Source organism: Micromesistius poutassou, assembly GCF_964030765.1.
Source record: "Micromesistius poutassou genome assembly, chromosome: 16".
Lineage (NCBI taxonomy): Eukaryota > Metazoa > Chordata > Actinopteri > Gadiformes > Gadidae > Micromesistius > Micromesistius poutassou.
The window spans coordinates 11543369-11557111 of record NC_140286.1 but is presented as its reverse complement, the minus strand read 5'-3'; the positions used below and the strand labels follow the sequence as shown (position 1 = coordinate 11557111).

At 48.1% G+C, this 13743-nt stretch overlaps 1 protein-coding gene across 6 annotated transcripts in view; it reads left to right on the top strand.

Annotated features, from left to right (window-relative positions):
- kmt2cb (lysine (K)-specific methyltransferase 2Cb) overlaps positions 1–13743 on the top strand; it is a 78877-nt gene that overhangs the window by 36184 nt on the left and 28950 nt on the right. For 5 of the 6 annotated variants that reach the window (XM_084481305.1, XM_084481304.1, XM_084481302.1 and 2 more), the window contains 21 exons: positions 746–862; positions 1235–1339; positions 1787–1891; positions 1994–2175; positions 2991–3155; positions 3556–3662; positions 3886–3960; positions 4322–4534; positions 4953–5072; positions 5752–5877; positions 6132–6265; positions 8741–8960; positions 9107–9199; positions 9544–9591; positions 10792–10926; positions 11326–11358; positions 11610–11753; positions 11885–12023; positions 12285–12517; positions 12710–12783; positions 13190–13387. In XM_084481305.1, the coding sequence (XP_084337431.1) occupies positions 746–862; positions 1235–1339; positions 1787–1891; positions 1994–2175; positions 2991–3155; positions 3556–3662; positions 3886–3960; positions 4322–4534; positions 4953–5072; positions 5752–5877; positions 6132–6265; positions 8741–8960; positions 9107–9199; positions 9544–9591; positions 10792–10926; positions 11326–11358; positions 11610–11753; positions 11885–12023; positions 12285–12517; positions 12710–12783; positions 13190–13387 (2766 nt within the window). The remainder of the gene's footprint in view (positions 1–745; positions 863–1234; positions 1340–1786; positions 1892–1993; positions 2176–2990; positions 3156–3555; positions 3663–3885; positions 3961–4321; positions 4535–4952; positions 5073–5751; positions 5878–6131; positions 6266–8740; positions 8961–9106; positions 9200–9543; positions 9592–10791; positions 10927–11325; positions 11359–11609; positions 11754–11884; positions 12024–12284; positions 12518–12709; positions 12784–13189; positions 13388–13743) is intronic. The other variant, XM_084481303.1, reaches the window with a different exon arrangement.

Here is a 13743-nt window from a genome sequence, read left to right as displayed (position 1 = left end):
AGACTGACCCCCCCCCCCCCCCCCCAACCCCCAATGACGTCGTCGACTTGGTTTAGGCTTTTCTCCCTTTTGGTTTTTGCTCTAATGCATTATTTTTTTCGCTGAGCACTTTAAGGCTGAATGCAAATGACTCGTCAAGGGATGCTTGGCTTTCCCTGAGAGTTGTCGCACACGCACACGCACACACACACACACACACACACACACAGACACACACAGACAGAGAGCCCAGCAGGAAGAGTGACATTACCTCTCTGGAGTTGAGACGTGTTGTGTTTTTTTCCCTCCTGGGCTGTTTGAGTCTTATCTCGCTCCGGAGAGAGATAGAGGCGTCGCAGCTCTATAGAGCTGTGGCCTGCTAAAAAGCTTTCACTCTGTAGAATTTAATTTTTTGTACTAAATGAAGCGGCCTTCATTTGTTCCAACAAGCATTGAAGCATTGTGTTTGTGTGTGTTTCTGTGGCTGTGTGTGGATGTGTTTGCACACGCATGGTTAATATTGCAGCTGTGCCTGTTTTTTGTGCGTTTGTGTGCGCCTGCTCACAAGCGTGTGTGTGTGTGTGTGTGTGTGTGTGTGTGTGTGTGTGTGTGTGTGTGTGTGTGTGTGTGTGTGTGTGTGTGTGTGTGTGTGTGTGTGTGTGTGTGTGTGTGTGTGTGTGTGTGTGTGTGTCTCCACAGCGTGCCTCCGAGCCGGTGCCTGCGGTGCAGTCGGTGGCGTAACGTTTGCTTTGTCTCACCTCTGCAGGGCCGCGGCTCTGGCTTCCCAGGCAGGAGGAGGCCCAGGGGGGCGGGGCTGTCGGGTAGAGGGGGGCGCGGTAGGGCCAGGGGCAAGAGCGGCGCTAGTCCCTCCATCCACCCCGGGGTATGTGTCACTAACTGTTTCACAGCGTCCTCCTACACGCCTCCACCCCACCACTAACCCCACTTCTTGCCATGCTGTACTGTGTTGGCCCGTCCGCCAGCCGGGGAGAGGTGTTGACCTGTGATTACATCATCCTTATGAAAAAGGCGGCTCGGGTTATTTTTGTTTTTGTATTTGTTTTGATTAATAATTGGCCAACAATTTTATCCAGCATTGTTTTATTTTTTTTTTATAATCTGCCAAACCAGTTGTCTGTTGTCTCTCTCGATGATTTAGTTGTTTTGACTTTGGATGGGCAACCCCCTTGCTGCACCTTAATCTGTAGAGGTTAAGGTGCACTACCGTAACCTCTACATTCTCCTCAACGTTCAGCTCACGGCGATGGAGTCGCAGTACCCTGTCAAGGAGGAAGAAGAGAACGCCATGCATAACACCGTCGTCATTTTCTCTAGCAATGACAGTTTCACATTAAAACAGGTTTGTCCCTTTTTTTTTTTCTTTCTTTGGAAGGCGCTGCTCTATAAAATTTGTCTTTATTTCCTTGTATCAGTCAGGGATAGGCAAGAGAAGAGCATATTTTGGAGGTCATTATAGTCATGCCCAGTGCTGTCAACACCCAGTCAATTTAATTAGTTCATTTATATAACCTCATCTTGTGGTTTTGAGGCTTTAAACAACCATCAACGCTTACGCGGATATACAATTCCAGCCCCAGTAGGGCTGCTGGCATTGTGGGTATGTTGCTGGATTTCCCAGCAGCATGTCCACGTCACCTGAGCGCGTTAGAAGGAGAAAGAAAACACATACAATCGTAGAGGCTGGCCTTTTGTATCGGCACAATGTGGCTTACAAGAGGTTGCATCTCTGCAGCTCTCCCCATTCCCCAGTCTCCCCGGCAGCGTTTCATCTCTGCTCCTATTTCAGGACATGTGCGTGGTGTGTGGGAGTTTCGGGCTGGGCGCGGAGGGTCGCCTGCTGGCCTGTGCGCAGTGCGGCCAGTGTTACCATCCCTTCTGCGTTGGCATCAAGGTAAAGCCGGCTCCCTCCCAGGACGCGCAACCCGTGGCCCGCTGCCAGTCCCCCCTTTAGGCAGGCCTCGTCCTCATCGTGGGCTTTTGTGGACTCCCGCAGATCACCAAGGTGGTGCTGAGCAAAGGCTGGCGGTGTCTGGAGTGCAGCGTGTGCGAGGCGTGCGGCCAGGCGACGGACCCCGGCCGCCTGCTGCTCTGTGACGACTGCGACATCAGCTACCACACGTACTGCCTCGACCCCCCGCTGCAGAACGTGCCCAAGGACAGCTGGAAGTGCAAGTGGTGAGCCATGCCCGGAGAACACGCCACTGGCGGTTCACGTTGTCTGCGTGTCTAGGAAATGGGAAATTCATTAACATAATTTCCACGGCCGTCCTAACACAGTGGCTTTCCTCTGGCTGTAGCTCTGTGTGTGTTTATATACTCCAATTTTTGTTTTTTTCCATTCGTTGCTGTTTTTTTTTATGCTCATGCTGTATCATGTGCATTATAACATTTTGTAATCTACAGTTAGTTCAAGCTCCTTAAAGTACTGAGTGTTTTCTGGCTCGCTCTTTGACCCCCTCATCCACCCCTCCTCCTTGGATATTTCGGCAGATTGATTCTCAAAAGAGCCTGCCTAGACGGCGGGAATACTTTGATGGGATTTAGGCCGAGACTTTTGAAGAAAAATATCAGACCTCGTATTCAAGCCATTGCCATTTCTCAACCGATTTTCAAACAGCTATTCCTCACCATGGGATCACCTTATTTATCTGAAAGTTAAAAATTATTTATTATTTTCATTTTTTGTTATGAATTAATGACACGTGTGGGGTGTGTGCTTGTACATGGCGGCAGACGTAGGCTTTCCCACACAGAGGGTGAAAATCATCCACCTTAGATCTATAATCACTGCTTTGAACCACTTTATACAACCCCTAACGCACCACACGTAAAAAAAACAACAACCTGAATCAAGTAAAAAAACAAAAAGAAGAAAACAACTTGTTAAGAGGAGCCTCAGTGCTGTCAGCACCTCCCCACTTGATCCTGGCGCGCCCCAGACGTGCCCCTGGTCTTCCTGTGTCTGACCCCCCTCTCCCTCTCCCTCTCAGGTGCGTGTCGTGCACCCAATGTGGAGCCACGTCTCCCGGCCTGCGCTGTGAATGGCAGAATAATTACACGCGGTGTGCCCCATGCGCCAGCCTGACCGCGTGCCCCATCTGCCTGCTGGACTACAGCGAGGGAGCCATCATAGTACAGTGCCGCCAGTGCGACAGGTGCGGCCCCCCACCCCCCACACCACACCCCCAACCCCCCCCCACACACCCCCCCCCCCCCCGCTTGACGCTTCACCAGTCCCCACACTTTTTGCAAAAAGAAGCACACGCCCATGCGCACACATGCACGCACACACATAAAAAGCATGCACATTCACTTCCACCCAAAACACATGCACACACATGCACACACATGCACACACATGCACACACACACTCACACACATGCACACACACACTCACACACATGCACACACATGCACACACACATATGCACACACACCTGCATGCACATACACTTCCACACAAAACACGGCACACAGACAAAACTCACGTCCACACGTCCGCACGTCCACCTCCCCTGGGCATATTTAAACCAAGGCTTCTGCTTCCTCCACAGATGGCTCCATGCCTCTTGTCAGGGTCTCCACTCGGAGGAGGATGTGGAGAAAGCCGCCGATAGCAGTTTTGACTGCACAATGTGCCGAGCTTTCAAGACCACAAAGGGTATCTTGAGAGTGCAGCATTGATTCTGTGTGTGTGTGTGTGTGTGTGCGTGCTGTGTGTGTGCTCGTGCATGTATGTGTCTGTGTGTGCGCGTGATGAATGATGAAGGGTTGACCAAGGTCTCTGAATATACCAACGATTATTGTTGCGTCATGTTTTTATGTTTTTTTTCATATTCTGCCATCTTGGTGTTTTAATGCCTTTTGTGTTTCCTCTGCTGCAGCAGTGGCAGCCAAGGCCAGAGACTGCATTGAGCCGGCAGTGATGACGCAGATTGTGACAAAGGCAAAAGAACTGGGTAAGACCACTAATGCCAGCCGCATAAATACCTACAGCGACCGATTTTTATCGTACTGATTTGCCGTAGCGATGTCGCCCACAAGAGTGGGAAGGAACCATTTTAGCACAGCTATCCAATATTGATTCCAAACCTTTTACCTCTGGGGGATTGTGTATCAATAAGCAACTTTTACTTTGAATTAGCAAAACAAAAGCCATTAGGTGCCATCTTTCCTGTTCCTTGCTCAGGTTTTGAGGGCATATCATCATAGTATCATATCACAGTAGTATCATTTGCATGTCGATTATGATGACGACGCTGAGGATGATGATGATGATGATGATGATGATGATGGTCGTCTGTACTTCCTGCCGGGCAGACCTGGCGAGGACCTACACCCAGGACGGCGTGTGTCTGACGGAGTCGGGGCTCTGCCAGCTGCAGAGCCTGTCGGCCGCCGCGTCCCGCCGCAGGAAGCCCAAGCCCAAACTCAAGCTGAAGATCATCAACCAGAACAGCGTGGCGGTGCTGCAGACCCCCGTGGACCCCCTGTCGGAGCTCTCCCGCGACGAGGACATGGAGGACACCCGAGGTAGAGGAACACTCCTGGCAGGAGGATACGAAAATAAAAGGGAGCATGGATTTTTTTCGGTCGAAAAGGGTGCAAGGATATTTTATCACCCCTGCTCGAATTTGCAGGGCTCTTTTTTTTTTTGATAAGGATTGTATTTTTCTTGGAGGGTTTTCAGACCTAATGGCAAAGTTAAATAGCCCAAAGAGCCTTCTCGCTAAGCGAAGTCATTAGAAGACGAGCACAAATGAAACTGGAAAAACCTCATTGGATTCAGGCTTAATGTCTCGCGGCCGAGGGGGAAATGGTTGAAATTCAATTGACCCCGTTTGGCGTGTCGCTAATGCTATTGGTGGTCGCGCCCCCTGACCCCAGAGCTGTCACTCATCATCAATGACACCCCCTTCTCCCCCCCCCCTCCCGGTTTTCCCCTCCACAGAGGCGGAGCTCCTCGACTGCGAGGCCAAGTCTGACTCCAGCCTGGAGCGCGAGCCGATGGAGGAGGACTCCAAGGGGGCGGAGAGCAGCAAGAAGAGGAAGAGGAAGCCGTACCGGCCGGGTAGGGGCACCTGATTGAAGGAGACAGCTCCTCTGAAGCGTAAAATGGTGCAGTACGTGCCCGGCGCTGCGGCCGCAGCCAATTGCAGCCATCTCCCGGCCCCCTCGCTCGCGCTCCGTCTCTCTATTCAAGTCTCTCCTCTCTCTCGCTCACTCTCACTCACTCTCACCCTCACTCTCTTGCGCCCTCCCCCTTCTCTCTCTCTCTCTCTCTCTCTCTCTCTCTCTTGCTCTCTCCCTGACTCACTCTTTTTTTCACATCCCCGCCCCCTCTTACTTACTTACTTACACTCCCTCGACTCTTTCTTTCACGCTTTTTTTCGCTCTCCCTTTCACTCCCTCTCTCTCTCTCCCTAGGGTGCGTCTCTAGTGTTTCTTAAGGGGGGATTTCATAGAGATGCTTTCACAGTGAAAGCAGCGGTCAGCACTCTATTAAAAAGTAACTCTCATCACACAGGGTCTCTTTAATTAAACTACTGAAAGGGCCAGCATAATATAAAGCCGTATGATAGATGTAGAGATGTTAGAAAAATAGTTGGATTTAATGCAATGAAGTATTTAAATTAATCTCGTATTGTGGTGGCATTTAATTTGCACCAAATTCATTTAAAACATGTTCCTTTGCTGAATGTATTCCTGTTTTGTTTCTGAGCCGTGTGTTCTGTCCGTCTATCCTCCAGGCATCGGGGGCTTCATGGTGCGTCAGAGGAGCCGGCCGGGACAGGGCCCGGGCAAGACCAAGCGATCGCTGTGCCGGAAGGATTCCTCTGGCTCGGTGTCGGAGCTCCAGCCGGTGAAGGATGAGGGTGAGTGACGCCTACTGCTGCTGCAGCCCTTTCAGTGTTGGCTGAACAGTATCTGGCATGAGGAAAACAAATTATAATCGGTCTGTGTAATCAAAAAACACTAATGTGTATTGATTGAGAACATGTTATCAATTTGGGTTGAAGTGTTAACAAGTTGTTGTGAGGGGAAGAGTATCACATCCCTAGCTACCCATGGTTTTAGTGTTAGCGATTTGATCTATATCTGTCTTTACTGTGTATGTTTGTCCATGCAGCGGGCTGGACGGAGGCCCTGCCGGACACGCCTGTGGACGAGACCCCTCCCGGGCCAGAGGTCCCGGAGAAGATCAAGAAGCGATACCGGAAGAAGAAGACCAAGCTGGAGGAGGCCTTCCCCGCGTACCTGCAGGTCTGACACCTCACATCCTCATGATGAAAAGCACTACAGAGAATGCACATGATGACTTCCACTGTTTTATAATGGGAGCATTAAATGATTCACTTCTTGGAGAGATCTAGCTTTATGTATGGATATTATATATTTAGGGACAGTAGTCGGCAGTATCTCATCCCTAGCCAGCCATTTAGCACTTTATGATACGATATTCCAAGGATTTGTGAGTGCCGATACGACATTTGTTGCGGTTCTTTAATTATTACGATTTAATACTACCATTTCGTTTATTTCTAAGTCAAAGACGTGGTTAAGCATACAACTTGGGGTATGGGTTCTACGGGTCGGGTTGTTCCCGCCTTTGTTTTTTAAACTAACAGGGCCGAACGTAACGGAACATCGTTTATGTAAATTGATATAGGAAAATACTGTGTAGCGTCCTCTTCAGGACGATACCATTAGTGTACTGCGACTACGATTCCGTGAGTGTTTCTTTTAAGAAATTAAAAAAATATATATGTATAGATTCTGAAGAGGGATGACTTCCATAGTATGAGACTAGTCCTACTTTCAGTTATCGCAGAGAAAATGGAAGTTTGATGAAATTGCACGTTAGGACTAGTGTTCTGGGGGACCCGAAGAGAAATCACAAAAAACATTGCAACCTGTTCTATTCATGTTAAATAAATTACCAGCCTGTTATTATTAGTAGGGAGAGCTTTTTGGTGTCTTGTCTGCTAAATACGTTCATTATTTAAACACTTCTAAAACCATTACCCCTCCCCCCTCCTTACCGCAACCTCTTATTTCTATGGGTAATGGGAGCACCACCATGGAACACCAAATCCTGAGGTCCTAGAACATTAAATACATTTTATTATTATTATTACAACCAGTTCATTTTACGTCTTTGTCTGTCGGACAAAAGTGGTGTAGCTAATGATGACTACTGATACCTCAACTGAAGCGTTGACTTGGTTTTTGGGAAAGGGTTTTGGTCTGAGCGACATCTCAGTTCAAGAGATCCCTTACATAGTTTATTTAAATGAAATGTAACCCAACTCTCTCCTGCGGTTCGCAGATAGGCATAGGCATTGAACAAGAAATTAAGTTAAGTTATCCTTTATTGTCCCTTTTTGGGGGAAATTCTTTCTCTGCTTTTGACCCATCCGGGAGCCGGTGAACACACCGCCGCAGTGCAGCGCCCGGGGAGCAAGTGGGGGTTTCAGGTGCCTTGCTCAAGGGCACCTCATCCGTGGATGAGGACGTAGGAGAGTGCTGCACAGCTACTTCCCCCATCCATATTTTTGCCTATCGGTCAGGATTCGAACCGGCCACCCTCCAGTTACACGTCCAACTCCTTAACCAGTAGGCCACGGATGCCCCCGCAATGCAAATGGATTTGCATTTTCTGTATAAAAAAACATAACTGAAGCATTTGAATAGTGAGTTAAGATTGGAATGCCTACCTAATATACCTAATACATACAAATATCAGAATATTCGGGCTCAGCAAAACATCTCACGCACAACCATTGAGTGCTGAGAAAATACTGAATTCTACGTGTGTGTGTGTGTGTGTGTGTGTGTGTGTGTGTGTGTGTGTGTGTGTGTGTGTGTGTGTGTGTGTGTGTGTGTGTGTGTGTGTGTGTGTGTGTGTGTGTGTGTGTTGTATATACATATGTGTGTACTTGTGTGTGTGCATCTGTAGCAGTTCGACCTCAGACATCTTCCTTCTTCAGGTGTTTGTGTGTGTGTGTGTGTGTGTGTTGTCCTTGTTAAAGTGTGTGTGTTGGTTAAGTGTGTGTGTCTGTGATACTTGCCTCTGATCCCCTCCTCCAAATGGCTCCTGTCCGCCTGGTGAGGTGACATATGAAAGCCTAACCAGAGCAGTCTCCCGGCTCTCCGTCTCCCGGCTCTCCGTCTCCAGCCTTCTCCGTGTCACCTCGCGTTGGCCGAAACACGGATACGTGCCATTCGTTAAGAGCCACGGGCAGCTGTCAATGCTGTTTCTCGCTCTCGCTCTCACTCTCTCACACACACACACACACACACACACACACACACACACACACACACACACACACACACACACACACACACACACACACAGCAGAAGAGGAGATGTCTCAAACCTAAAGGGTTACTTTTTAAACGAATAAAACAAATTGAACATGGAATAAATTATTCAAAAGCTGACCCGTCTCAGGCTTTTAATGTCTAGACGCTGCGGGGGAGGAGGAGCTGCAGTCTTGTCAGTTAGGGAGGATAGACCGTTTGTGGGTGTCTTTCCGTTGTGGCACTTGTAAACACTCTCCTGGGTCTGATGCTGCGTCTCCATCCACCTGACACAGTGACATCGTACCCCCAGGGCACAGGCCTCTGGGGAGGACGGTGATTGGTCTATTTATGGATTTGTTTATTTATTTAACTGCCAATGCAACGGCCACTACGTTGTTTTGACAATTTGTTGCTGTTGTTGTTGCTCAGGAGGCCTTCTTTGGCAAGGACCTGCTGGACAAGAGCAAGCAGAGCCGGCAGCAGCAGACCGTGGGCCCATCAGGCCTGCTGGAGGAGGGGCAGGGCCAGGCTGACGGCAAGCCCCCCCGCGGGGGCAGCAGCAGCAGCAGCAGCAGCTTCCTGGACCCCTCGTCCGACCCCCTGCTGAGTGCCTCGGCAGTACCCCTGGCCTCCAGGCCAACAGGAGCACGTACGTACACGCGTACATCCCGAGTGCCTCGAGTGGAGCCAAATCCGAGCCTCATGTTCATTTCCCTCATCGTCACGCTATGATTTCTGACAGCGATTTGTCTTTTTGTTTTCGTTTGTTTGTTTTCTCGTTCTCCGTGTGTACAGAGACCTGTGAGGAACCGTTAGTTGATCTGTGTGAGGTGTTGAGCACCGACGCAGACATCTTGGGGATGCTGGGGAAGCCAAGCATTGACTCGGGTGCGTCACGTGATCTCTCAGGCGGTGGTTGTGGTGGGGCGATAGGGGGCTTCATGGTCTCTGCCCCTCCCACGCTGGGTTCATCTTTATATTTCTTACAATGAGAGTTTTAGCATTTTTTGGTCTTTCTCTTTGGTATTTCTCCTCAGAAGGCAAGATTTCTTAAATCTCTCATTGTATTTCCAGAAATCGCATTTCCTTTTTTCGACAATGATTTTTTTCATCTTACTTTATGGCTATGATTTTCTTTGGTTTTTCGCATTGTGTAAAATGTATTCGGTTTTCTTTTCCGTCCCCACTATGTTTTCATTCATTATTTTGTATCTGGTTTTGGGTCCTTGTAGGTCTTGATTTTTGCCCCTTCCAGGTGGAAGGCTCCCCTCCTCCTTTTGGTAAGGGTGCCCTGGTCTCTCATCCCTTGTTTTCGTCCCTTTCTCTTTTCCTCTGTTGCTGTGCATCTGAGATTTCCTGCTTGTTTGTGTGTCACCAGCATCAATACACTCCTCACTCTTACCCTCTTGTCTACACAATTATTCATCGGTTTGAGGCTCTGTTTTAACACTTAGTTCCAGCTGCTCTTTGCGTCACCTAACACTCACTGCGCACCGTATGCACTTGAATGGTTCTGCTGTGTCACTGTAAATTCCTGTTTTTAGTTTTTATAATTTTTGTTTGAAGAGAAACCTTCAAATAGTTTTACAAACTTATCGATTAAGGGCTTGCCAAACTGAGTGCTTAAAAATCAGGGACGCAGGGAGACATTTCATTCAACGCCGAGGCAAGCTATTTGAGAAAACGAAAAAAGGCCTCAGTTTTTTGTCATGCTTTTGGGAAGGTCTTTGTTTACCCATGCTAAGAAATAAAAAAAAAAAGAAGAAAAAAAAAATCTTTATTTCAACTGACGGTCAACGCTCGTCGTCCGCTCTTTGTTACCAGTACTTTTGTACAGTTTGAATGCCATGCACTCTGGGCAGATGTTAAGATTTTCTTAAAAGAAAATGCCAATTCCTGCCGACTCCAAGTCGTGTCAGTCAAGAAGTGTTGAATATGTGAGAGTAGGAAACGGGGAGAAGAATAGAATGCCAAGACAGTCATTTTTAAGGGTAGCCGGCTCTTTTTTGCCAAGCTTCGTTGCACATCATTATGTAATCTGTGCGCAATGCAGTCACCAAGCCATCGGCTCCCGAGTCTTATTATCTAAATCAATGATTTAGGAAGAAACTGCTGAAGATTGCATATCTCTGTCCCGTGTTCTGAAATAAAAGTGAGGGATCCTGTTAAGTGGGGACAACATAATTGGCTAAGCATAATGGTGGGCTCCACGCAAACGTTTCGAATTTGTTTAGCTGCTGGAATGATATGACCTGTTTGTGTCTTAACGGTGCCCAGAGCGCTCATATCGTGTGAGACAGGAACCCCCCAAGGAGCTGTGATTTCAGGCTGCTCTTATGATTACTCTCCACAGGCTGTTTAGACACAAAAAATGTTCTCACTTGACCTGATTTTAATTCTTTATTCCCCCAGCCCTGGTTCGGCATGTTGTTAATGTTGGCGTGTGTTTGTGTGTATGTGGGATTATTTTGCGTCCACAGCTGGTCTGGACATCAGGCCCCTGTCAAACAGCAGCCCGGTGGCGCCCCACATCCACTCTGGCCGCAGGACGCCCCGGGCCCTCCAAGACGAGCCCCTGGACGGCATCCTGAGTCCGGAGCTGGACAAGATGGATGGTCAGTTGCGGTGTATTCACGCCCCCAATACAGATGCCTCCGCATCCTCCACAAGTGCCTTAGCCACACCCCGGATTAAGCGGCGTCCTGCCCCCAGATGTTGCACACTCCTGTAACTTGTCGAGTGTTTCCATGGCGATGGGAGAAAAGGGACATGTTCCCACTAATCTGACAATGTTGTCACATGCGTCCAAACCTCCTCCTTAAACTGAAACTCTAACTGGCTCTTAATTCTTCTGAGATGTTCACACATGCGTTCAGCTTTTTGGTTCTGATTGTGTCACCCAGGCCACATATGAGTGACTCTAGGAACAGGTTATATGAGACCAGAGACTGTTGTCCTGTGATGACTGAATATTGACAATGTTTTCGCCTGCCCTCTCATTTTTTATCTTTCAGAGTCTATTCTCAGCAAACTGTACAAAATTCCAGGTATGTAATTACATTTTCTTACAAATTGCCACTTTTTAGCAAGCTTAGTTTTTCACTAGTGAAATTCAGCCATTACTCGAATTTATAAATGTGCATGATTTCTAGACTTCTGATATGGCAAGCTGTAAAAAAATAAAATAAAATAAAGTGACTGTTGAGGACCCACCACTGCATTGGTTTCGTCCACTGATGCCATTATCGGACGTCCGGTCCAATCCAAACTGACTCAAATGTTACGCCCCTGACGACAGAGCTGGAGGGGAAGGATGTAGAGGACCTCTTCACTGCAGTCCTCAGCCCCACCAGCAGCCAACCAACACCACAGATGCCTCACCCCCAGGGCCATGGGCCCCTCCCTGCCACGCCAGGCCCCAGTGCACCTCACCCCAACGCAGGTACGTTTCAGATCAGCACCATCACTGATGGAAGCACCGTCCAAACCAGTTGTCCACCAGTATGCACTTCGAGGATCTCTCTCTCATTAGTTGTATTGTGTTATGAATGGTTGTTTTGTTGCACCCTGCAGGGAATCACATGTTTGTACGAATGCCCATGATGAATGGTATGATGGGACCAAGCCAAAGGTTTCCTACAAATCCAGGAGGCCCCTGCATTCCCGACAACTTCTCCCCCCTCCACCGTATGCCTTTCACTGACAATCCAAGGTAACGCAGCCCCCCTTTCCTCCTGCTCCTTCCTTTGATATCATTGTGTTGTATTTGGTAGTCGTCCTCTTTCTTAGTTCAACGTGATGGAGCTCAGTTCTTGTACATCTTTAGACCTTGATGTAAAATCCTTCAGATGATCGTGATGATGATAATGATTTGATTATCATTCGATTTGATTGTCCTGTCGATAAAAAGAAAAGAAAAATACAAACAAACACATGTGATTCATGAAAACGTGTCTTCTCCACGGTGTTCCAGAGATAGAAAGTTCAATCAGATGCCTCGAGAGGCGGGTCCATGGGGCTCTCCAGTCCAGAACCAGGGCCCCACTCCACCCGGATCCCTTCACGAGGGGGAGTCTGAAGCCATGTCCAATGCCCAAAGGAGCACACTGAAGTGGGAGAAGGAGGAGACCCTTGGGGAGCTGGCCACAGTGGCACCCGTTCTCTATACCAATGTCAATTTCCCCAATCTCAAGGAAGAATTCCCAGGTAAGTCTTGCAGAAGATAAAAGTTGTCACATGTTTGTTGCCAAAAGATTTACTTGGTCTTGTCTGTTGTGCCTGCCTCTATCTGGATTGGTCCATGTATTTTGTGCTGTGTACGTCTTTCTCAATTTGATTTTGAACTTATTTTGACAAGACCTTTAGAGTTGACATGACGACTACTTTCTCTTTCAACAGACTGGTCGACAAGAGTCAAGCAAATAGCAAAACTGTGGAGGAAAGCTAGTTCGCAGGACAGGGCTCCCTATGTGGTAAGATGATTCTCATAATGGATACTGTATTCACCTGTGTTGCTGAAGCCTGAAGCACTTTGGAAACGTCAAGCTCTGACTGGTGACCTACCCTCCCTGCTCTATTTGTATTCAGGTGACAGTGACCTGCGTCGCACCCTTTCATTCTCCCCATTGCCAATTTAAATTCAGGGCATTCACACATGAACTAAGCTCGGAGTGCCTTTGGTCTCTGTAATTAAGTTCCCAAGAAGTAATTTTATCAGGCACAATTAAAAAAAAAAAAATACGAAGGCTTGATTAAAAGTTGACATCATTTCATTTCTGCTGCGAGGGCAGAATTGACATTGTTTTCATCTATTGCGACACATCTTTTACGTGTGTTTTTTTAAATCGTTTGTCATGGATGTTCATTTCTGCCCCGCAGCAAAAGGCGAGAGACAACCGAGCAGCGCTGCGCATCAACAAGGTGCAGATGTCCAATGAGACGGTGAAGAGGCACCCGCCACAGCCGCAGCCCCCCGAGGTGTTTGACCCCAACTTACCACTAGACACAGAACTGCTCTTTAAAGACCCTTTGAAACCCAAAGAGTCAGAGCATGAGCAAGAGTGGAAGTTTAGACAGGTAAGAGTGTATGCAGTGAAGTCAGGGAACTCAGCGACAGGTCCACCATTTTATGTAACGCCAACTATGGGGAGGGGGGTGGGCTGAAAGGGAAATTCCACCGCAAAGCAACGTTAAACTTGGTTTAATAGATGGAGGCACAACTGCTTTTGAGTCTCACTTTGTGGCTGGCCATCAAAGTCAAAGGACTGGTGAAAGAGTGGCAGGAGCGAATCTAGGCAAATGAAGGTAGAGGAGTACATCCTTACGATGGATACCTCTACAGGATGAGCGAGAATGGATGGGTTAGCTTGTTAGATAGCTAGTGCAGTGGACGCCCATTGGTTGTCAATGGCAGAGCAGGACGAGTGCAGTAG